This window comes from Augochlora pura, chromosome 9, assembly GCF_028453695.1.
Source record: "Augochlora pura isolate Apur16 chromosome 9, APUR_v2.2.1, whole genome shotgun sequence".
Taxonomy (NCBI): domain Eukaryota; kingdom Metazoa; phylum Arthropoda; class Insecta; order Hymenoptera; family Halictidae; genus Augochlora; species Augochlora pura.
In genome coordinates, this window is record NC_135780.1 from 8,639,080 (window position 1) to 8,662,499 (window position 23,420).

Consider the following 23,420-nt stretch of genomic DNA (forward strand, 5'->3'; position numbering starts at 1 on the left):
ACGTTTATTACTACATGTATTCGTTTACGCAGTAATATCGGTGCATGCGATGAGTGTAACTGAACAGTCAAACTTGTATTTTTAACTTATTCATTGTGCTATACTTTACACGGACGAAAGTCGATTAAGTCATAAGATAACTATGTACTGTACTACATTTCAAGTTTCTTGCATCGTAACCGATTCATCTAAACCTAAACGATCAAAACATTCGAAAAGTGCAGCATATCTATGTATATTTAAGGATTCTAATCTAACGTTGATCGTTCAGAAAAAATAATAACTAAAAATACTAATATGTTATTTTTTGCAAAGAATGTATTGGAATAAAAAGAGAAAGACAGAAAAAATATGAAAAAAATATATGAATTGTATAGTTAATTTTACGTAGTTATATGTCTGTTGTCGTGTAATCAAGTTATTAGGAAATTGAATTAGCTTTTCCCTCAACTCTTAGTTTCAAATTAAACTTAATAATTCAAATTTTTACACAAGACCAAAATATGGTAATTATTTGGAGTAACATATCACAGAATATTTGAAATTTCTAACTGAGAAAAGCTAATGTCAATACTACGATTTTTCTTGATATATCAAATATTACTATTGCTGATTTTGCTAAGTGATACACGGTTACAAATTCTAATCCAATTCTATAAATAGTATTTATGTATGTACCTGTACGTATTTAAGTAATGCCATAGTTGCATAACAATATGCTGTATAATATTTATTTGTACAATAAATGTACAAACTGATATAACAATAAAGACATTGCTTATTTCCAAATAAAATCGTATCTCACGTAAGAACTAAAATAATACCTCTATCACAGCGAAAGTAAATAAAACTATTCTATGTGTTAGATTGTTCGTATAGCATGTACAATATAACACTGTGAACAAAAAGTAAGGTGAATTTGTTTATAAAATGTAAATTCTTTATTTATTTTTTTTTCCTAGATTGGTAGGATTGTCTATAACATTTGCCAAGCGTCTGTTTGTCAAAACTTTTAATTATCTCCGAATTACACGTGTTTTTGTAAACAACCAAAAGTCATCACGATAGTGCACCGTGTCATACTGGATTGGTTCTTCGCGACTTTATTGCCAAAAACTCGACTCATATCGTTCCGCAACCACCGTATTCGCCTGATTTGGCTCCGTGCGACTTCTGGCTATTCAGAAAAAACTCAAAAGGCCAATGCGGGGACGCCGTTTTGACACGATTGAGGAGATAAAAACTAAATCGAAGAAGGTCTTGAAGGCTATACCGGAAAAAAACTATTCCGTTTGTTTCGAAGAATGGAAAAAACGTTGGCAAAACTGCGTTTTATCGGACGGGGATTACTTTGAAGGGGATGAAATTGATTTGTAAGAATAAATAAAGAATTTACATTTTATAAACAAATTCACATTACTTTTTGTTCACAGTAGTATGTATAGGTTCGTTTGAAGCATGAAACAATTATCTTAAGGTAATTACTGAAAATTATTTATTTCAGTTATAGTATTATCTGTGCATAATATAACATTTCTTTTTGTTTCATTAGTTTTTTCTCGGATTTGCGCTATCATGAATTAATGTTAAGTGGCAGTTACAGAAAAATAAATACATACACGTATTTGGTATCTCATTATTGCATAAAAAGAAAACTTACTTTCCGAAAGTATCGAATGTACAATATAGTAAAACAGTAGTTATTGCAAATGATTCTATTGCATTTTAAACAGAAGCGGACCGTCCCGAGTTTTCTATTTTGTCCTTTTAAAATTATAAAGGATTCTGCAAAAGCGAGTAGCACAGTTAAGTTACTAACATATCGGTTAACCGATTCGGTATCGAATAACAATTAAGAAAAACCACAGATATAACAATCGTTTAAAACTAAGTTGCTTGAGGCATTGTGACTAGATAAAATGCAAGTTAACTCTAATACTTCCCTAGAAAAGTGTTCTTATATTTGCAAAAGAGAACAAAAGAATAAGAGTACTAATCTTTCATAAAATCATGACTCCTGGAACTCTTACAAATCTTTCTAAATTCTCTGCCACTGGCATAAATGCGGACTCCAGACACACAAACGTGTACAACAGACGATGTCGTTGAATTTTAGTAGAATGTTGTAGAAATACCTTGCTTTGATTCTCTTTGTTTTCGTTTCTATTTTCGCTGCGTGAAGCGTGGACCGACAAACTTGTCGCAACATCACCTTAACTGATATCTTACGAACGTAAGTAAAACAGTAAATATACGTTATCGTTACGCGACTAAGAACGTGAACATTCCAATCAATTTCTCTAATTGTAAGACAAAAAATACATCCAACGCGTTCAATGTAATAAACAGGGCGATTTGCCAGAAACGTAGTGCATAAATACTACCGAGGATTTCACATTGTTACTTGCGTAGAATATACACACTACATACATATGTATACGTAGAGAAAAAAGTAGTTGAGAAGTAAACCCAACAGAAATAAATATTCAGACTAATGTAGTCACCGAATTATGCGATTTACCAGGTGATATTTTGATATTATTGAAATTTTGGTTCTGGCGCCACACCCTGTATACTGTACAGAACTTATGCAACTAGAGATTAGGTGATCTTATCAAATGAAGCAACGTTCTGTGATTTCAAACGACTTCTCACCGAAGATACGACGATGATTTCCTAAACTCAACCAGATGCGTGTTTACAAATAGTCTTAACAGTCTTAGACAGGCGTTGTTATGTACATAATATAAACAATATTTACTGTAATATTTACAAAATAAAAACAGTTTGCGAAACTCGCGTTTAATACTAAGATGCCTATAGAAATCACAATTATCGCCTTGCGACAGTGTGTAAAATATTGTTCGTAACCGTCAGTAATAAATTGTGCTCAATACATGTGTAAACGTTGACATAGAGAACAGCTTCTTTTCGGTGACGAGTTCTTTTTTTTTCTTCATGTTGTCGAAAGAATCTTTGCCTATTCTTAATTCAGTGAGATCCCTTGTATCCACGAGCTGAGATCACTCGTGTCTTCGCAGTTAAGGCTCAAATTTTTCTCGTTCTTCCTGGACTCTAACAGCGCTTGTGCAGCGGTCCGGCCGGTCAAATAGGCGCCATGCACTGTACTATAAAAGGAAGAATGCGTGTGCTCCCCGGCAAACGCTATAACAATCTTCGACGGATCGTTCTCCTGTTTGATAGGCTCGGCTAAACGGTTGATGTCTAATTGACTTGCGCCAATGGCCATCGCTGTGTACGAACCACGAGCATACGGATGCGAGTACCACGAGGTATGAATACAGCTCTTTGGAGCTGGCACATATGGATCATTCAAAAATTTTCTCAATATTATTGTGCATGCATCAGCCACTTCCGTGGCGCTCAATTTCTCCATGTATTCGGCTGCTTTCCCCGATATCCATCCCAATAACAATGTCTCTGAAATCTTGGTGAAGGAATAGATCTTCCGAAACCACGTTTTACTGAGATCCTGTTTTTCCTCTTCCAACAATCGTCGGTCGTCCCAAAGAAGCATCACTTCCGATATACCAGGATTTAGAAAAGGTCGTTCGTATTCTAAAAATATTTTGTCCACTGTACCGAACAGTAGTCTATCTATGGCTTCAAGTTTATAATTAGGTAGAGGCGGTTCAAATATATTGTTAGCTTTTTCCTTAAGAACTCCTAATGGCAATGTACAAATCACATGTTCTGTTAGTATCCTTTTCCCATTCTCGCATTGTACTTCAATAAAACCGTTCGAATCGCTACAGCTAACGTTCTTGGAATTTTCCTCCTCTATGTGTTTCTTTCTCTGCCACCTAAGATCAATACAATTCATGTAAGAAAATACTTCTGTCGCACATTGGTCCTAACAAATAACGTTAGAAATAGAGGATTTTCTTTACCGAATTTTTGTCACAACATGTCTAATGAGAATGCTGGTTTTTGGTATGTGTTTGGCTACTGGTTCCAATATCGCACTATACCCATCCGGAAGACTAATGTTTCCACCTTGTAATTCCGCGTAAGAACCCATTTCCAAGAGATCAACATCTTCCATGCTATCACAGCCAGTAATACAGGTTTCCCTTTTAAGTAAACAATCAAACAATAATTGTCTGACTCTCTTCTCTTCTTCAGGCAAGGATGATAAATAAATTTCAGCCTCTAATGCCACGTGCGCACCAACACTGTTTATTCCATCCGGAGGGCTATAAGGACTTAGAAAATATTCTTCACATCGTTTTAAAAAACATATATAAGCTTCGTAGATTTCTTGCAAGATCGGAAACGACAACTGTTTTCCATCTTCCATGGCTGCTACAACTTTATGAGGCCTTGGTACTCTTACAATATCTATTAATCCATTAGCCATTGCCAATTCAAACATTGGATTTCCTAATACTCCATGAATCCAGTTTGCTCCCAATTCAACTTTTTCGTTACCTAAACCAAAAAACGTATGTTATCTCAATGAGTCACAAATAAGCTTGTTAACCTAGGCACAGGAAGATATCTACCTTAGACTCTAATTGCGGTAATCTTTTAATAAATTTGTAACGTTGGTTGTTTAGATGTGTGAATTTTGGACATTGTTTTATGTATATATATTTATATGTATAGTACAGGCATTAATGAAAAAACAATACAAATATCGCTTGAAGTATGGAAAATATATTTAAAGTTAGCGACAGATTTTTCAATTCAAGTCATTCGATTGGAAACCGTTTAACGTAAATCTTGTCAAGAAATTCCGGAAAAAAGGTTAAGCGGTGACTTACCGATTTTCAATGCAACAATACGACCACCTATACGTCCTCGTGCTTCTACGATCAAAAAATCGGTTTCATGGTTCTTCAATAAATGATTTGCAGCTGACAAACCAGCCATTCCAGCTCCGATAATCAAAATTTTACACTTAACTTCATCGTCTTCCGTTTTCTTTGTGGACTCCGCCATGATCATATCATATCAGCTGTCAACGATAGAACGAATACGGACAGCTTATTAAATTTTATCCGGAGAATAACGAACGCAAAGACTTCTCCATTTTCTTTTAAATACTATGTAATATTTCGTTATATTTTCCAACGAAAACATTCGGAGATATCTGGTCAAACCACGATCAAAGTTTGTTCACTGTTACCATTTTCTGCGCGCAACCGAAGGCACACACGACTCGCGCATTCGGTCAGTCATTTCTACTGTATGACTTTTACCAATGTATTACGTAAAATTTGGACATGTGCATATTCGCATTTAAAAAATCTTTGTTTATGGTGTTGTTAAATAATATTTCATTTTTTCCATACGTAAAAAATATACCCCGTTACATATATAAATATATACACGGGACCGGGGTCATGGATTATGAACCACAAAACACCACCATCACGTAGCGGCAAAGGCTCGAACTAATCTATTCTTTATGCGTTATATAGGTTTCTTAAAGACATAAATTATTGGCAAAATTAAGGCACATCATAATAACAGAAGTACAAAAAATTGTACAAGAGAATTTTCTATATTGATATCATATAAAATGATCAGTTGACAACAATGCAAAACAATAATTAATTAATTTGGTAATTTCAGCCACCAGTTTCACTGTTTGGTTATAAAACTAATTGGCGCCTACCACTGAGGAGTACTTTGTGATTTTGCCATTAGAGGTGTTAATATCGCGGGTCTAATTTACTTCGTCGGTATCATTTGACTAGTAGTTTTTATCAACTAAATATTACCGAAAAAATTATTTTTAGCATGTCTGTATCTTAAAATAAAGAAAAAAGATGCATAATATATCGTCGACACCAGCTTACTTTGTCTATGCTAGAAAAAGAACGTAAAAAATGTTTTGTCAACAATTTATGTATGTGCATATATTTGTAGATACATTGTACGTGATTAAAGTCTCTGTCATCGTATTAGAAATTTATGCAAATATTCAACGAATTAACAAAAACCATTTTATTTAGTAACATTTTTAATACTTTCTTCCGTCAAAAAAGTACTATTTAACTATCATTATACAAATATTACATGAATAACAACAAAACGTATTATATATTTACATAATGTAAATAACAAATGACGGTGTTCTTCTTATTATTTCAGTTTTTGGCCGTGAACAAATTCTTGTCAAACAGTTCCGACGCTTAAAAAATTTATACTCATATACAATATATAAAAGAATATTATAAGCGTTTTCCAACGAATGACATAATGATAGACACTACCTCGATCTCAAGAATTAAGAATCTAGAATTGATACAATTTAAAGGAAAACCGATTATCCGACCTCGAATTCAATTCGTAACGCTCGGCGCTTATTATATTTGGGTATTAGTAGCATTTCTATCTTTAATGGACATGATTTAGTACAATTTATAGTATAAGCGTTTCTGTGGTCACTATATTGATAGCATACAGTTAGAAAATATTTCCTCCCCCGCTCAAGAGATCTACCTAGATGTTTTTCATGAATTTTTCGAATTTACATCTCTAGTGTATGAATGTCGCGATCTATATATATGTATATTATGTCTGTATTTTGCCTGAAAAATCGATAACAAAACAGAAGTAAATGGCGACATTAATCGTCAAGAATATAAAAAATTAGTTCAAGCACAGTATGCGTATCCTGACTGTTTTGCGCTGCTTTATGCAAAACCTGAATTAATTCGTTGTCCAGACTGTTCATATAGATCGGTGGCAATTTCATGCCTTCACTACCAGCTTCGTAACCCACCTAGTATTATTAAAATGTTATTATTTTGTTGCACAGAACGGTAATAAGTTTACTAATCTTTACACAATCGATCTACTTACATTGTCAGGATGAATGGTTGTTCTTACACCGAGTTTTGTGAAACCAGCAGCACTTAGAAGATCCAATAACTTCACCAATGCTGTGGATGTTGCTTTTGCTATATTTCCAGATAATTTATTTATGTCCAAGGGATCGTGGAGACCATTTGGGTGATCGTCAGACTATAAATAAAAGAAATTAGATTAAAATGACTAACATTTTACATAATAGTAATAAATCACTGGAGATACCTTGATAATGAACACTTCTGTCCAACGAATAAATCTAGTTGTCCCCTTGTAATCGGTGCCATTGTGGACTCTAATCGATGGAATACCGTCCATCAGCTGTCCATCAATCGGACTTTTTACACTGGAATAAAATTTTCAATAACACTAACCGCAAATTTAATGATAATAGAATAATGAGTAATACTTAGATATAAGGATATTTACCCTATATTAAATTGTACATCGTTCTCGACCCACTTTATGTTTACTGTCTCATCGGGTTCAGGTGCACCTTGTCGACCACAACCAATCGAAAAATCTTGCATATTTTTCAGGGCTGCTTTCAAAGCTTCCATTTTCTCTGGCATTATTTCTACCATCAATCCATCTTCCACTATACTAGATTTAGCCGACAGTCCCATGGATGATTTTAATGCGCCGTTGATCACGATAAAGCTAGTCCCCGTTACTAGAATGAAAAAGACTTAATCAGCCCGTTTCTATATATTGTGGTAATTTTTCTGTGTTCGTTATCAGGCAAATACACACTTGTTCTTGGTTTATTATTAATACTTATCGCCTGTGTCTGATAGTTACTCTCGTCACCTGTGTTTGTTTGTATACAAACTAAGTGGGAGTCGGCCGCTATGCTAAAATTTGAGGCATACGCCAAGACGTGATCATTGGAGTTATTCAAGCCTTTTATCACTTGATCGTATCGATTCTTCGGGAACATTACGTCCGTCATCCTGTTCCTTAGATGTATCGTTAAACCTCTAACTCCTGGCAATGTGTATGCGTAATTTCGAAAATCCGCCAACACTTTCATAACTGTGTGTCCTATCTCAAAGTATAAAGCGTCCCGAAATCGTACAGAGAATAATGGACAAGGATAGTAACGATATTCGGCACCAAGTCGTAGAACAAGTCGTAATGGAAATACTTTGGCCCACGGCGTTTCCCATCTAAAAAGATTCACATGTTAACAGCGAACGCTTTTAATGATTGTAAAGTGTCTCAAAACAAACCTATGTACTAGAAGACCAACTAAGAAGGGAGCAGGGGGCAATACAATTTTCTGCAAACATTGCAAACTTTGTCGTATAAAAAGGAATCCTGAATGTTCTCGGGAACCCAAAAGATTTCCTCCCTGGTACAATGAAAATCCTAACTCCGAAACGGTGTTTCCTGCGATTAAATAATTATCCAATTCATGTGGTTTTTAATCAAGTACATCAGTCTAATAATGAAGTGAAAGTGCAAACCTTTTATAGCTTCAAGGTACAACTGATTAATGAAGATAAGTAGATCTTTTGGTACCCCAATCTCGTCAGGTAACGTTTCAATTAGTAATATGACTTCATCTTGTCCCACGCAAGCTAATCCTTTGGACGTTACGTTCCAACATATTTTGTTTATACAACAATTTACTGCAATAATGTTGGATTACTTTTAATTGTCATTATCATAATAGATTGTACACTTACAATTTAGTATTTTAACGCAAGCATAGAGATTCCGATTGATAGCGAATATAACAGGCGGCTCGCATTCATTTTTCAGCGTTGCGTAAAGTTGACTTTCGTCCGTTGCAGCATGGTACGTTACCTCTACAAAGTAAATTGATTGATTGATTGTATGATAAAGTAAATTCAATGAGAGTTGTTACTTACGTCCTTTATGTATTGTTACGGTTGGAGGAAGAAAATTTGGATCCTGTGGCACATAACTTTCAGTGTTTGGGTCCAGACGTGGTAGATTTTGCCTCTTAACAGATACACCTGGCGCTGATGATCCAGTTGCAGATGCTCTCTTAGGTCCAGATTTTCGATAGGGTGGTTTCAAATCCCAGGACATATCTAGTTCTGTCAGGTCACAGCCAGGCCTTATTCCTGTGTTTTAGTTAGAGGTGCATAAAACCAAAACAAAACAGGAAGGATCGAGGCCAGTGATCGGGTCAACATTTCCAGGAATTCAAAGATAGAACTAAATATTCTCAAAGGTAAAGGATAAAACTTAGAATCTTTAAATAAAAATAAAATGTGAAGACTGGGTTAGATGCAGACTAAATTGTGTCGAAAATAAAGTAGCACAGTAATGTACGATAGATGTAAATATATATATAGCCTTATTGTATATTAAATGTTTAACATAATGCAAAATCAACCATTCAATTCAACTGCATATTCATTTTGCATAGAAATGTTATATTGTAGAATAGTATACTAAAATTTGACCTACCGTCACTGAACATTACAGATTTTGACACTTCTGACCGGCTTTTTGTACCACCTTCTCTTTTAAGAACTCCAACTGGCACCATAACTGTGGGAGGTGGAGGCAATCCGCCAGCTAACTGTTGCAAGGGTGGTATAGTTGAACAGTACTCCATGGGATTATTTGGATTAGGCTGTCTCCCCTATAACCATTTGTCGAATACTCCTAACATTCACATTTATTTCTTTATTCCGGCAAACACAGATCATACAAATAATGTGGTTATTATTTTTTCAGTCAATCCTTGAAAATAGCTGATAATAACAATAAAAAAAATAATATTAACTGATTATGGCTCATTTATAAACATTCTGTGTTTGCTGGGCATTGTTGCAATAAAAATATAAAGCAAATAATCTTCCACAAATAATAACTACAGTTAATAATACATGCTTTATATTTGTAATCTGTAAATTAATATGAAAGACAAAAAAGAAATAAATGTTTAGATTCTTCAACACAATGCAAACAATCGAGCATGCTACTATTAATTTATGCTTTGGCTATTGAAATACATAACTTCTGTACAATTTAAATCAATTTAAGTATCTCTTTTTATCTTGTAATTGTAAGAAGATTGTGTAATATGTGTAGCTCTGCAACTATACATTTAAACAATAGGGAAGAAGTATTCAACAAGTTGTTATAGGTGATTAATAAACTTATACTAAACAAAAGTAATCACAAGCCATACAATCTTCAATTAATAATTCATAAATGAATAAACCTATTCTCTTAACTCTTAAGTAGGAATTTTTAAATTAATACCCATAAAATACATTCAAGCATAAATGATTGAAATAGATAATCTAAATAATTCAAGTATTACTTTACTGTACTATGGCAAAGTAAATAAGATACAAAGCTAACTTTTGACTGAACGTTACCTTTCAACTAATAAAATGTATAAAGTTATACAAGTATATGATAAAGATATACAGCTCTACCGCATAAACACTACTTTGCCAAAAGCATACCTGAGGTGAATTGATGTCATTGTTAGCCATACAGTAATCAGAGGACCATTCGCCAAGACTCTGTTCTGCTTCAGCTAAAAAGTAGAATTTATTCTATAAAGACCTTTAAGCAATGCTTGAATTCAATGTTTTTTTTTTAAATAAGTTGTTACCCTTTGTAAGAAGTTGGTAACAGGAAACGCAAACACGAGAATCAATGTTTCCTTGATATTCCAATTTGTATTTCATATTACAGCATTTGTTGCATAACACCTTGCCACATGCACGACAATGGTGCCGCCTTTTCAATACCGTAAATTTCACATCGCAGAACATACAACTAGGCGCGTCGCTATCAGGAACCCAAAACGGTGGTTGCTTTCCTAGAACCGAATTGGATTCTGGTAATGAATTATCTAGGATATCTGACGGGGCTTCTTGTTCTTCTGCAGGACCATCAACATTTGACTGTGTTTGACCTGATGATGTATCATTTGCAGAACTAGAACCGAGTGTCTGACGCTCGTTCGTGTTATTCGATAAAACAATATCCAAAGTTTGAGGACGCGCCGGTTTCTCTAATTCATCATTAGCATCGCTCGTGTTTGCTTTTACCATGATTTCATTTAGCAAACTGTTGTTCCAGTACTTTGTTGTATCATCTAATAATCGCTCTATCAAATATTTTTCTTCGGGACTATCAGACGAAGATGAAGTATCGTTTTGAAGTTTGAGTTCACTGAAATGACTATCGTGCGCAGTACTTCCTTGTTTACTCGATTGTTTGTCCGTTTCATTGTTGATCGATGATTCTTTCTTAGCATTTAATTTGTATGTACAAAGCTCTTCAACATCTTTGTTACTTTCCTCTTCAACCATACGTTCATCCGTCGCAACTGCACGAACATCTTCATGTTTGATTTGGTCCTGTTTTACTTTACTGCTTCTATCATCCAGATCATTGCCACTGTTATCTTCTTTGACGCCATCGTCGCTTTGCTTTTCCGTTTCATTAACATGTAATTCTTTATCTAGTTCTTCTTTTTTATGACTAATTGCTGAAACGTTACCTAATTCATTGATCGACTCTTTCTGTGTTATATCTAAAAGTTCTATATTCTTTAAAATGTCTGACGAATCCGTTTGATCATATATTGGATTTTGCACTGTGTTTATTGCTCCAATTTGTTGTCTGTCAATTTCTTCCTGTAATTCTTGGTCTTGTTCCAATTCGGCTAAATACTTTGTCAATACGTCCTCTGATAAATCATCAATCTTATCAAACCTAACTGCTTCTTGTACAGGAATTATCAAGTTTTTCTTAAATTTATCAGATAAATCGGAATTACCCGTGCACAATTTCTTTTCACTTTCATCCAGTTGTATTTGAAATTCCTTTCTAAGGTCCTGTTTTTCAAAAGTTGAAGTACAGTTTTTATCTATAATATCAGCATTTTTATGTACAAGATCAAAATTATGTCGACCACAGGTCGTTTCGTTTGAGACTTCTACCTTATTACTTAATTCGCTGTAAACTTCGGTTATAGTTACATCGCTGGATAGTACTTTTTCTTTCTTAGTTTCTTTAAAACCTGTTGTATGAGTACTATCTGTATCATCTTCTGTAATTGTTTTATTGAGTGTGACAGGCAATTCTGCGCTTGTAGATGGTACAACATTCTCGACAACTGGAATGAAAGCTTCTCTACTTGTACTTTTTGTGTCGTTTACTTGCTTATAGATTATACTCACTTTTTCATCAACATCTTTAACAGACCCATGAATTAATTCAGATGCTTTGGTTCCATAATGAACACTTTCAGGTTTTATATCAGGTTGCACTTCTTGATCTTCTAATACAGAGTCAATACAATCTGAACTTCCAGGTGGTGCATTTATATATTCATTTAAACTGTTAAAGACATTACTAACGCTAGGCTTTGAATTAAATTGATTCAACTTTTTATCATACCTATTGTCAATTTTTGGACTACCAAGACCATTCTGCTGTTTCTGCGTTAACTTTTGCGATATGTCATTGTGTATCATTACGAGGGGTTCCATATCATATGGTAATACAGACTGTTTCTGCACCAACTTGTTGTCATTCGTACATTCTTGCATATAAAAGTTATTAACGTTCTTTCCACCATCTGTTTCTGTTTCTTCTTTGCTACAACTAGAATCTTCTTGAACCACATTCCTCTCATCAGAGCAGCTGCTTCTAGCATTGTGTTGTACATCTTTATGTCTTTCCAATGGTATTATAACATCATGTTCTTTGTTTGTTTTCCTAGACTCCATCAAAAGATAATTATACAATAACGGGGAGTCCATATTACACTTGGTCGCCGAAGACGATGCATTGCTAGAAGCGACATTTACGGATGCTGTCTGTTCCGCGCAATCTAAAAGATACGTCATTTATGTTAATCTTCTATTGTAGTGATTCCGAGAAACCGCTGTCACTGCAAAACTAGTAATAAGAGAGAATTTATTGTCGAATTCTTACCTTCGTTAAATTCAAATTCATCCAGAACCTTGTCTAAATCGACGACAAACTTTTCCATCGCGGTATGAACGTCACTTACACTGATCGTAAGGTCATTTAACGAACATGATTATTCGGCTTCTGAGAAACAACGAATAGAATGCCCGTGAACGATGTCCATCGGAGAAAAATTATACGACGTAATTTTCGATTTTTCCCGCTAGCTGTTGTTCTCGGGCAATTTAAGTTAAATAGAACGACGGTGTCAGTCGACTTAGTAGGTTTAATCAGCAAGGGAACGCGACATTTTTGACAAACACGGCGAATCTATGGGAAATGAATCGTCTCGCGTACACAAATCACTTTACGTTTAGGTATCCTTGGTCAGTAATGTGTATCATTGCGTTTACCTATGGCGTGTAGCCGTGACATTGACGACACGAATTTTCATTCGAGTCACGCGTCCCGTGGGAGCGCTCCGCGACGATCAAAGGAAAAAACGTGAATCCTTTATCGTCACGTGGATTAATTGACAGCAGAATAATTCCTTATACATGTTCCCGCAGACTTTGCCTATGGAACTGTCATTCTACAAACCAGGGGTCAGGACGAACCTTCTAGCCTATCGATAAATCGAATTTTGCAGCTGGGTGATGGTTTCGATCGATCGATTATTTAAACCAGACCGGTGAAGTTCGTTTCCAACGAGAACTAAATTTTAACTAATAAATTGTCAATAGATACTGCTAAACAGCGATTATTTAATTGGATTATGTCTATTTATTCATATTGGACTATGTTTAAGAAAATTGTTAGACCATTATAGTAAGGTTAATGTGTTTTTTGTTTTTCGATTTGAATACCGCGCTTTGGAAATCGATTCCTTCGATAAGTAAGCCTTTAATATGTGGTGTTAAATATCCTAGAATTATTCTATATTATCCAGAAACGTGCACCTCTTAACGTATTTCATTATTCAAATTTCGTTTTAATTTTGAAAACGGAATTACAGCGGAGTACCATAGGTGGCGCTATATGCAGGTGGGGCTGTATATTGGCTGTTTGAACTTTTTCAAAATTCATTAATAGCATAGCAAGTAACGAAACAATCATAACTGAAGCATACTTTCCTGAATCGACGTATAATAAACAATTTATCTTAAAAAATAAGTTCCAGTAACAAGTGATGATCCTTAAACACTTAAACATAATTTGGTGATTGTTGAAGTCAAGGAGAACACAAAACAATCGAATACTTTATAAATCTAACGTAAGTGGACAGCTTGTGAAGTTGTTAGGTAATTAGGATCTTACACTTACCTATTGAGTAATCCAGACACTATTTTCTAAAATTTAATTCTGTTTCAGTGGTAAAATCTTTTCCACAAGAATTTAACGTTATCATACGACAATTGCGTTGATAATTTTTCTCTAGTAGAGACCAATGTTAGTATATCGCAGTAAATAAAAATTTTTGGAACAGATAAGATAAAAATAAGTAAAATATACAGATTAATGAATATAAACAATTTTTACATACGTTTTTCGAGCCTTTCGATAGAATAGTACCATTCATTCTGATATGTTTTTGTTTGACAAAAGCGAACAGAAATTTCTTTAGAGTCAAAATTCAAATTATAAAGCAATGATTGTTTCGAGATTGTCTAAAACTTTACCTCTGGTATCCATATGCTTATTAAGCTGAGAAGCACCAATAAATTCATCGATATCCGAACGAGTTTCCTTTGATACGGCCATACACCGAAATAGGTCAGAAAATACTTCGTCAGCGAATATGCGGGATTTTCAAAAAAATCCATAGCTAGCCGTTCACCCTGTCGATTTCGGGACTAGCGTACGATAGCTAATGTCAATGGCGAATGGTGAATTTGCCATGAGAAAAGAAAGTACGGAGAGACATTGTCCGGACGGTCAGATAATCATGTAACCGCGTAGTTTCAATTTATATTGAAATTTACATGAGGTCGAAATTTACCTCGTTCCGCGAACAGAAACACACGCGAGAAAATTGCTATCGATCTGTTCATATGCTAGACTATCTAGTGTAGCATTGATAGCACTCGTCCGGAAAATAATGCAGATAATACAACCTGTCAATCAGAGGACATGGAAAATGGGGACGTGCCCTGTTGGATCGAGATTTTGTAAATCCCGGAGAGCCGTCGGAGTTGCGACGAACGAACCGATTGCACTATTACATATTTAGAACTAAGTATCTGCAACAGTGTAGCAAGGTTTCTCGCTTCGTTTCATTTGTATCCTTTTGAATGATAGGACATATCAACTTTTCTAATATCACACGAACTTTCTAGTAAGTTTTCCTAAGTCCAATTGTGTCATTTTATTTTTAATTTTGACTTCTAAAAATAATATAGATAATTAGATTTTTGTTATAGATTCAGGGAAAACGCCAAAGGACCAAATTATTTATTGCTCATCTCTCAAGAACAGAATTTCCGGAGCAGAAAATGAAACTTAGACGGAATTGGACACATGTTATTTTGTTGTCGTCAACTCTGGATACTTCTACTATGTTCTTGAAATAAATGCGTAGATTGTTGCAATAGCTGTCTTTAATACGTGAATTCGTATTTGAAGGGAAATCATTTATATTACGAAATGTTTATAGTAACAATTATGTACTGTGTGAAAATACAACCTTTTTCGGGTTGTATGTTCACGATCTTGTGATACGTGTTACAACATCATTTATAGAGATGGAACATGAAATTATGAAATATTAAGAATTATGCCTTCTCGACGAACAGTACCATAAGCAGGAATATTTTTCGCATTATCCATTAGCGACACTTGCTCCATAGTTAATTCGTTCGAAACCAATTGCGACCTAATTATAATTGATTTTTCAGTTTATCAAAATGATGCAGCTATGGAATGAGAAAAAGTATAATAATTTTATACAGTGTGTGCCACCATTTTTAACGATGTTCGCAGCGACAGCAAAGTATACTAACGTTATGGTGAATATGGACAAGGTAAGGAACTCGAAACGGTTTAAACGATCGGATGGTATTGGTTCACGGATACACGACATTCTCAGGTCAAAGAAATACTCACATTTATTAAGACCGATTCGGAACGGTGGGCAAATCTGCCGGAAGATAGGATTTACCGTGCACTTTGTATCAAAGGAAGGCTATATGTTATAATGCTTACAGGTAAATCGATTGCAATTCGTAATAACTAGATTGTAGACTTTTTGAATTACTCAGGGTGTCCCGCCTAACTCGGATAATTTAAATATCTTGCCTTGATGTTTTGAGGGCTTACAATTGTTTTCAAGGTCATCAAGGCTTTCTTGAATGGATTTATAGATCTCTATTGTTATTATTAACAGGTCAAGGTCGAGTTTATGATCTATGACATTATGACCCTTGCTTGATCTTGCGGTGTTCCAGTTACATGAGACAATCTCTAGATGTAATATATCCGATCGCGGTTCCTTAAATAAAATCAATACGATTGATTTGAATTTCTGCGGATTAGACACTGAAAGAAAGAACAATTCGCCTTGTTTCAGTTTACGTGGCATCGGCGGTATCAATATATTTTGTATTCCCGATATATACAGTGATAATAGAAACCAGAAATCAAAAGATCGGAAACAGCTCTGAACCTAGATCTCTCTTGTATCAAGCGGATTATCATGTCGATCAAGAGAAATACTTCTTTTGGATAACACTCCATGCTTATTACTTGACCATACTGACTGTGGTTCTGGTGCTAGCAATGGATTCTTTCTACATTATCGTTATTCAGCATTCCTGTATTCTATTTACTATCGTGGGGTATGCAACTGTTATTTTGCGGTTCACTTACGAGAACTCGAAATAAGACAATTTTAAAGCTTTCCAATCTGTATTTGAAAATTACAATACTGTTCTTAAATGATCAATGAATTTTTTCTGAATAGATTCAAGCTAAGAACAGCACATATCGTAGACAAAAGTATATTGTATAAAGATAATGAGTGGCAGAAGCTTGAAATCGTAAAACTTACAGCAGAGGAACAAGAGAAAACGTTTTTGAATATCATAGAATGTGTCATTGAGCACAATAGAGCACTGCAGTGAGTACAATACTATAGTATTGTAGTACTATATTACTAATTTCGATAATATCTTAACGACTGTTGTTTACAGATACGTAGACCTTATCCAGTCAACGTTCTCGACGACATTATTATTTCAAATCGGCTTGAACATCGTAAGCCTGAGCATCAGTGCATTGGAAGTACGTGATTATCAGGAAATAGTCCAATAGTTCCGATTTGATTACAAATACTTTTAAATTATTTTTTATACCAATTTCATGAAACTTTGTGTAGATGCTGTTATATTTGAATCAAATTGAAATAGCACTAGGAATGGGATGCTGGTTAGGTGCACAGCATTTTCATTTGCTATTCCTTTGTCTTCATGGACAAAGAATCTCAAACTTCAGCGAAACCGTTTACTACAATTCGTAAGGGTGGATGTTTGAATTCGTGTACCGACCAGGAACAGACTCTCGTTAATTTCTCACACAGCTAAATAATATACTAATGATTATTATTGTAGATTGGAATGCCTGTGGTACCTGTTTTCCTCGAAGACTATAGTAGTTTATCAATTTTTCCTCCAGAATACCATACAAACTCGGCAATTGATAGCTATGAAGCTAACGGTGTTGAATATGGAAACATTCCAAACGGTTCGCATGTTGAAACGATCCCTCTTTCAGAACGAAGTAATAATCGATTCAACTCAATTAAATAAAAATCTCTTTTCAGGTGACACGTTTGGCTGCATCATATTTTACGGTATTGTCGTCAACGATGTAACTAAAACCTGTCAGCGAACTAATAAGGTTCTGTTATTCGATATTTATTGTTTAGTTGATAAGTCAATAATAAAATAAAATGGAATAGCATCTAACCTTCAAACATTTATTTACATTATACTTTATTACAATAACGTTCATTTCACTTTGATAACGTTTATAAATTGTTTCCGAATAGTATGCTTATTAGCATAGGATGTCGATAAATAAAGCGAATCGATCATATCGTTGAAGACACTAGTTTTCTTTTTTACGAAAAATTATACAAAAAGAAAGAAACGAAGCAAAAGCAATAATAGATGCGGAAGTCGAATGAAGTGGATGAGAGAGAAAAAGAACGACTGAAAGAAAACACAGGACGATAACGAAACAACGATTTCGAGTTTCTTGAAATTTTTATAGTTTATGTGCTTTATCAGTGTCATCTCGTTTATTTATTTTAGCTCTGTTTCTTACAAATTTTAATGGATTAAGAATATTGTGCACAAGCTTCATTAAAATACAAGATGAATATCGCTGGTTGGAACGAAATGCAACTATGAGAGAACTAAAAGAGTTATTGAAACTTGGCTTGTCTGTAGGAGGTATAAAAGCAGGCCTGATGAAGCTAGCAAAAACGAAAAAAGTAATACAGCATTTGCAGGCTATTACGGCAATCAGCGAATATGTGCATGCAAAACGCGTCTACATTGCAGATGACAACGACTGACATCGTATGCTACTTAAGAAGGACTTCCTGTGTCCATCTGATGGAACAGTAAGGATACCGAACACTCCACACATGTGGTAAGTTTATTCAGAAAAGAGAATACGAAAGCATAAACATTTACATGTAACGTTACGTGACTCGTCGCATAATTATAAAAGAATGGTCTTGTTTTGTCGGTCATAATTGTACTGTCGTTAATATTGTGATAGAAATTCTCTTCCCATGGTTGAAATGTATAATATAACATAATGTTTATTGTAAAATACCATGTTCCTTGATATAAGTCGCAGATTTCAAAGAACGGGACGCCGTTCACGCTCGAAGAGAAACAAACTGATGGAACACGTCCAGGATATGAGGATCAAGGTCTGGAGTAAACAGTAGAGTTTCTAAAGTTGACGAATACTTCTGAACTTGTTCGTGATGCTGAAACAAAAATTAAATGAATCAGCCGATACGCGGTGATAGTTGTTTTGCTAAATTTTACTATTATCGAGTAGGATGTCTTACAGTTAGAAACACCTGCTGCAATCTTCCTATGGTCCATTTGTACCAATGAGTATTGTAGTCTATGCCATCGGTATCACAACGTACCAGATGTTCGGACAAGATCATTATAAAACGCTGAATAAATTAACGAATAAATTAAATGAATAAATTAACATCATTAATACCTTGTACTTTCATGTAATAAAAATAAAAAAAGTATGTGTTATATATACTTGAAAAATGATGAGGAACAAATTCTTCTGATCAGCTTGCGCCGCCTCTAATTTTTCTTCCATTCTTTCTACAACATCTTCCGATGGTTTTTCTTTGCTCCTATCCTTATTGTTGTCATCATCCTCGGAGGATGATCCTGATCTGCTCTCGGCTCTTCTTAGTTTTTCCCGTGCATCAGCTAGTTCCGTACTTAACTTTGTTACATGTTTGTTTTTCTTTCGAATCGTCAAATGAAGTATTTCCCAAATGTACAACCTAATGAATTAAGGTTACTATTGTTAGTTTGAACCAGTTAAATAACATTTTAGGAAAATATCTATATCTTAAAAAATGTCATACTTGGTAAATTCAGGCGTCATTTCTTTAGAAAATATCCAGTTTGCAATGGCGCTACATTCAATGATACCAGTCTTTAAAAATTTATCGGTTAAAACCACCATCATCTGATAATGATTTTTCCATAAGGAGTACATATTTCTTAAAATACATATTTGCGCCTCTTCTGTTTCAGCAAGTACCTAGATAAATGAAAGCTTTTATTCTGAAGTACTTACAATTGTATAATGTTCAAAGTAATTGTATCATTTGTTTTATTCAACATTTTACCTTAAAAACGTAATGGAATTTTCCTATAGCTGCAAAACTATGGCTAAAACTCTTTGATCCTAGGTTCAATAAAGTTTGTACGAAGACATCAATTTTCAGCGGACTGAAATTATTTGCTTCCTCGTTTTCTCTAGGACCTGGCAATGTATTCAATACATTCAACACTTCTTCTGGTGTACATTTTCGTCTAATAGAAACAACCAATTCGTGAGCTGCTGCTGTACCGGGAAGTGAGCCTGAAATAAATGAATAGATATGCCTCAATATCTTAGAACCAAATATTTGGTTATATATTATAAAAATTGTATCTTTGTTACAACATTATAATATACTTACTAGCTCCTTCAGAGGTATACTTGTATATTGGTTCCGGTGGTGCTGGAATCAACTCAGCATATGATTCCGGCATCATATCACGTATTCTTTGATAGTATGATAATCTAAACAAGTATTTGAGGATGATTATTTTATCTGTTTACTTTGTTTTCCGTTTTAATATAAAATAAATTTCCTTAACAATTAGGCATAATACCACTAAACGGTTTGGCAAATGAGCGGTTAAGAAATATTATACCGTAAAGCTTTAAGTAGTACTTCACGAATAAACTTTGGCCGCGGATGTTCCGGATCGCGTTGTAAACAGGAATCCCAATCCTCCCACGACCAACGAAACTGGAAGTTACTTAAATGGTAGGCGAACCACCATACAAAACGATCGAAGGCCGTAGCAGCCATACTATCTATACGACGAAATAAAATCTCTGTTGCTTGCGCTAGCACCTATAAAAAATATTAATGAAAATTATATGAAAAGAATTTTTCGTTTCTCATATCTTGAAAAATTCTCACTTGTGGCATAGTAGATGGTTGTAGCTTGCAAAGTTCGATCAAAATCGATCCATAAGAAATTTCTAAATGCTTTGGTGCTGGCAGTCTGAATAACTCACCAAATATAACTTCCACTATGCAATAATCCAATGGTATTTTTGCTTTGTACGGAAAATTCAACAATTGTGCTGCGCTATAATATACATATTTCTATTATATATTGAAACTGATAAAGTGCTATAGAACAACAGACATAGATGTATAGAATACTTACCAGTCTTTCCTTTCAAAAAAATAATTATTGATAATTTGTCTCAAGTGCTCTTCTATGAGGAATCTTTCTATAGCATGACTTCCAGGTAATAAAGGTCCTTCAACTGGACAATCTGTATAGTCAAACATACGAAAGACAACCGTAGGTAGAGGATAAGAATAAGATTCATGATGAGGTGGTGGCATGATTGTTGGTAGATTATGCTGCAACGCTTCGCATAGTATCGAATCGAAAGCTAGATAAGGTCTAGGAATATGCTTTTCTGCCCAATTGTCTTGTCTAAGCTTCCGCACTTGAGCCCACAAACAATCTAGATATTCTTCTTGAGGATGAGGTGTATCACTAGACCAAATCCTCAAAGTTGGTTGATGCTTTTTACTTCGTTTGTTTAAAAATATTTCTATTGTAACCATCAAATGATCCAATTCCTGCTCCTTTTTCTCATATAACTCTCGTCCAACCCAAGGTAATGTTGATAACACAGCATATACGTACCTACAAAGTAATAAACAATTAAGCACTTGAATTTTTAAACAAAATGTAATGCATTTTTCTCCTTGGCAGCATTACTTTGACTTACCAATCTCGTCTTACTTGTGGTACACCATCTTCATTAGCAGCATCTAACATGTTATCAAACAACTGCATTAATGAACCACAAGATAAAACATGGCAGTTTACTAAATCAGCCAAAAATCTTAAAGAATATCTAGCTACATCCCATTTGCAAGCCTTCAACGCATCTTTAAAATTCTTCACCATATAATCGACGAATTCACCACCAAAGTTGAAATTTTTTGCATTTAGTAATCCAACAAGAGTAGTATATATTGTACATTTCTCTGGCATTCTGATTGCACATTCTGTCAAGATCCTAAGTATTTTACTACGAAACAATCCAAGATCAGCTTCCAATACAGAAGCTAAACCTTCAAGATTACTTTCCAAGGATGACGTAGACTTCTCTCCTACCCTTAAAATAAGAGACTCAAGTCGATCTTCTATCTCTTGATTCTCAGAGACCCTTCTGCGTTTCTTGTATGCACGTTCTAAAACAATTAATATTATTAAAAAACGTCTGAAGAAAAATAATTTTAACCAATAAAAGTATGAAATTTTCTCTATAATACAAATAGGCATGGTAAATTAATGGAATGTAAAAAAATGATTTTTAAAACATTGAAGTTTGAAATAATTAAAATAATCGAAAGACACGAGTTTACCGTATCCATCTTCTTCTTCGTGAACTCTTCTGCGGCTCATTTTTCAAACATCAAACATATAACGCAGCTTTCTGTAAACCTTCAATTGCCAGTTATAATTGCCACGTTTTCACTGTACTTTCAGATATTCATTCATCAGAAGCCAACTAACTGTGAAGCATCGTAAAGAAACCTAACCCCGTATCTTCCAATGATTCGTTACTACGTAACTAACCGTTCTGTTTTAAGTTCCAAAGCTAAGCGTTGTACACCTGATCATACAAAATTACAGTAATGGATCCTACTCTTGCACATCACCAGGCCGCAACTCGTGCCATTAGCGAGGGTCGATACAGAATTCTTTTTTGTTCTGATTGGTTAGTAATTTGCAGGTAAGGCAATGCTGCTCTCACAGTCAAAGAAAAGAAGGGAAAACAGTGAGTGAGCAAGACAGCATGAAATAGAAGTACATACTACTACCGTGCGTTCATCAAAACAAGCCACAGGGTGTTTACATTTCCACTTCTGTTGCAGTTCACTGTCCCTGCTATGGTCGCAGATATTGGTTGAGAACGGTATCCAATATCAACGCTACGATCCGCCGTTGATATTCTGCACAAGAGCTAGGTTTCCTATCCATGTGTACAACTATACATAAAATCTAATGTTTATTGTTGTGTTTCTCTCCATCATATCTCTTCATCTTTCTACAGTATTTGCGCAAAGCTGAATGCGCAGTAAAGTGGTGGGGATGTGCGAGCCAACTTAGAGGGCACGAAACGTATACAGGACTACTATACACGAAACAAGACATAATATATTACAAATGAACAGATTGTACAGTACAATGTCCCAAAGAGAGAAAGAGGGAGTACTGTGTCATTTACAGTGCCCTGATTGGTTGATTTTTACTTAGAACTCTTTGTGGTCAAAATTCACCCGTCACAATAATGTGATTTTATTTCTAGAATTTGAAAACATCATTGCAATTATTTTGAAATCCTACTGTGCCTATTACAATGTGAATTTTTCTAGTTTTAATTTGAATCTGTGAAAAGTAAAGAATTTTAAAGGGAAAATATTGAAATGTGATTTTATATTCTGTACCGGTACGTACAGTGCCAATTAGTAAGTAGCAAAATGCTCAAACTGCAAGTCAAAAGATACCGACCGAGTAAATCACACTAACGATACTAGCGTTTCTTCCGGCAGAAGCTCGAAACACCGTTCAGCTGTTCGAGCGCCGCCTACTGTTTAAACGATGAAACTGTTAGCGGAAGTTACCAACAGTTCAAATATCCCATATTCCGCCACATTCGATTATTCGATACAACTGTCGCCATGTTTACGGAAAATTGACTCCACTAATTTGCTCTTTTGTTCGTTGAAATTTATGAAAATTTAAGATGTATTATAGCTCGTTGCTATACATCGTCAGCAACAA

General features: G+C 34.8%; 4 protein-coding genes across 13 annotated transcripts; 1 reads left to right on the plus strand and 3 right to left on the minus strand.

Moving 5' to 3' along the window:
* Positions 1-319: 319 nt before the first annotated feature.
* Positions 320-5,401, minus strand: LOC144475398 (peroxisomal N(1)-acetyl-spermine/spermidine oxidase). The gene is made up of 3 exons (XM_078191270.1): positions 4,788-5,401; positions 3,912-4,452; positions 320-3,824 (listed from the first exon to the last, which is right to left on the minus strand). Exons 1-3 carry the CDS (start codon positions 4,969-4,971, stop codon positions 2,987-2,989), a joined length of 1,563 nt encoding a protein of 520 aa, XP_078047396.1. The 5' UTR covers positions 4,972-5,401; the 3' UTR covers positions 320-2,986.
* A 551-nt stretch (positions 5,402-5,952) lies between these two features.
* Sara (Smad anchor for receptor activation) lies at positions 5,953-14,653 on the minus strand. Of its 6 annotated transcripts, none has more exons than XM_078190288.1 (14): positions 13,182-14,653; positions 12,793-12,912; positions 10,454-12,688; positions 10,302-10,375; positions 9,289-9,466; positions 8,721-8,939; positions 8,535-8,657; positions 8,313-8,477; positions 8,076-8,235; positions 7,597-8,012; positions 7,273-7,516; positions 7,069-7,189; positions 6,838-6,999; positions 5,953-6,757 (listed from the first exon to the last, which is right to left on the minus strand). In XM_078190288.1, the coding sequence occupies exons 2-14, from the start codon at positions 12,848-12,850 to the stop codon at positions 6,602-6,604; spliced, it is 4,311 nt and encodes a 1,436-aa protein (XP_078046414.1). In that variant the 5' UTR covers positions 12,851-12,912; positions 13,182-14,653; the 3' UTR covers positions 5,953-6,601. The 6 variants fall into 6 exon arrangements, with proteins under 6 accessions (XP_078046414.1, XP_078046413.1, XP_078046419.1 ...); XM_078190287.1 differs by having other exon boundaries at positions 12,793-13,098; XM_078190293.1 differs by having other exon boundaries at positions 10,454-11,687; positions 11,793-12,688; positions 12,793-14,653.
* Positions 14,654-14,847: 194 nt separating this feature from the next.
* On the plus strand, positions 14,848-17,759 carry LOC144475026 (uncharacterized). Of its 4 annotated transcripts, none has more exons than XM_078190535.1 (9): positions 14,848-15,103; positions 15,176-15,788; positions 15,854-15,971; positions 16,334-16,601; positions 16,727-16,882; positions 16,956-17,046; positions 17,141-17,277; positions 17,373-17,505; positions 17,585-17,759. In XM_078190535.1, exons 2-9 carry the CDS (start codon positions 15,672-15,674, stop codon positions 17,633-17,635), a joined length of 1,071 nt encoding a protein of 356 aa, XP_078046661.1. In that variant the 5' UTR covers positions 14,848-15,103; positions 15,176-15,671; the 3' UTR covers positions 17,636-17,759. The 4 variants fall into 4 exon arrangements, with proteins under 4 accessions (XP_078046661.1, XP_078046660.1, XP_078046662.1 ...); XM_078190534.1 differs by having other exon boundaries at positions 15,189-15,788; XM_078190536.1 differs by having other exon boundaries at positions 15,189-15,788; positions 16,385-16,601.
* On the minus strand, positions 17,760-22,468 carry Cbp80 (nuclear cap-binding protein subunit 1). 2 transcript variants are annotated; one of them, XM_078190533.1, is made up of 12 exons: positions 22,451-22,468; positions 21,998-22,248; positions 21,355-21,823; positions 20,775-21,269; positions 20,522-20,693; positions 20,247-20,452; positions 20,009-20,112; positions 19,673-19,908; positions 19,406-19,584; positions 19,066-19,321; positions 18,854-18,967; positions 17,760-18,769 (listed from the first exon to the last, which is right to left on the minus strand). In XM_078190533.1, exons 2-12 carry the CDS (start codon positions 22,035-22,037, stop codon positions 18,656-18,658), a joined length of 2,385 nt encoding a protein of 794 aa, XP_078046659.1. In that variant the 5' UTR covers positions 22,038-22,248; positions 22,451-22,468; the 3' UTR covers positions 17,760-18,655. The 2 variants fall into 2 exon arrangements, with proteins under 2 accessions (XP_078046659.1, XP_078046658.1); XM_078190532.1 differs by lacking the exon at positions 22,451-22,468 and having other exon boundaries at positions 21,998-22,393.
* Between the last annotated feature and the right edge of the window lie 952 nt (positions 22,469-23,420).

Excerpts from the sequence above, each read along its gene's own strand:
- LOC144475398 (XM_078191270.1), bottom strand. The coding sequence starts at position 4,971 with ATGATCATGGCGGAGTCCACAAAGAAAACGGAAGACGATGAAGTTAAG. Across the intron at positions 4,453-4,787 it reads TATTGTTGCATTGAAAATCG|GTAACGAAAAAGTTGAATTG; the intron begins GTAAGTCACCGC and ends TTTTTGGTTTAG. Across the intron at positions 3,825-3,911 it reads CATGTTGTGACAAAAATTCG|GTGGCAGAGAAAGAAACACA; the intron begins GTAAAGAAAATC and ends TATTGATCTTAG.
- Sara (XM_078190288.1), bottom strand. The coding sequence starts at position 12,850 with ATGGAAAAGTTTGTCGTCGATTTAGACAAGGTTCTGGATGAATTTGAA. Across the intron at positions 9,467-10,301 it reads ATGACATCAATTCACCTCAG|GGGAGACAGCCTAATCCAAA; the intron begins GTATGCTTTTGG and ends AAATGGTTATAG. Across the intron at positions 6,758-6,837 it reads CAACCATTCATCCTGACAAT|GTGGGTTACGAAGCTGGTAG; the intron begins GTAAGTAGATCG and ends TAATAATACTAG.
- LOC144475026 (XM_078190535.1), top strand. The coding sequence starts at position 15,672 with ATGATGCAGCTATGGAATGAGAAAAAGTATAATAATTTTATACAGTGT. Across the intron at positions 16,602-16,726 it reads ATTCTATTTACTATCGTGGG|ATTCAAGCTAAGAACAGCAC; the intron begins GTATGCAACTGT and ends TTTTCTGAATAG. Across the intron at positions 17,278-17,372 it reads GAAACCGTTTACTACAATTC|ATTGGAATGCCTGTGGTACC; the intron begins GTAAGGGTGGAT and ends TTATTATTGTAG.
- Cbp80 (XM_078190533.1), bottom strand. The coding sequence starts at position 22,037 with ATGAGCCGCAGAAGAGTTCACGAAGAAGAAGATGGATACG. Across the intron at positions 21,824-21,997 it reads CGAAGAAGAAGATGGATACG|AACGTGCATACAAGAAACGC; the intron begins GTAAACTCGTGT and ends TAATTGTTTTAG. Across the intron at positions 19,322-19,405 it reads ATGACGCCTGAATTTACCAA|GTTGTACATTTGGGAAATAC; the intron begins GTATGACATTTT and ends TTAATTCATTAG.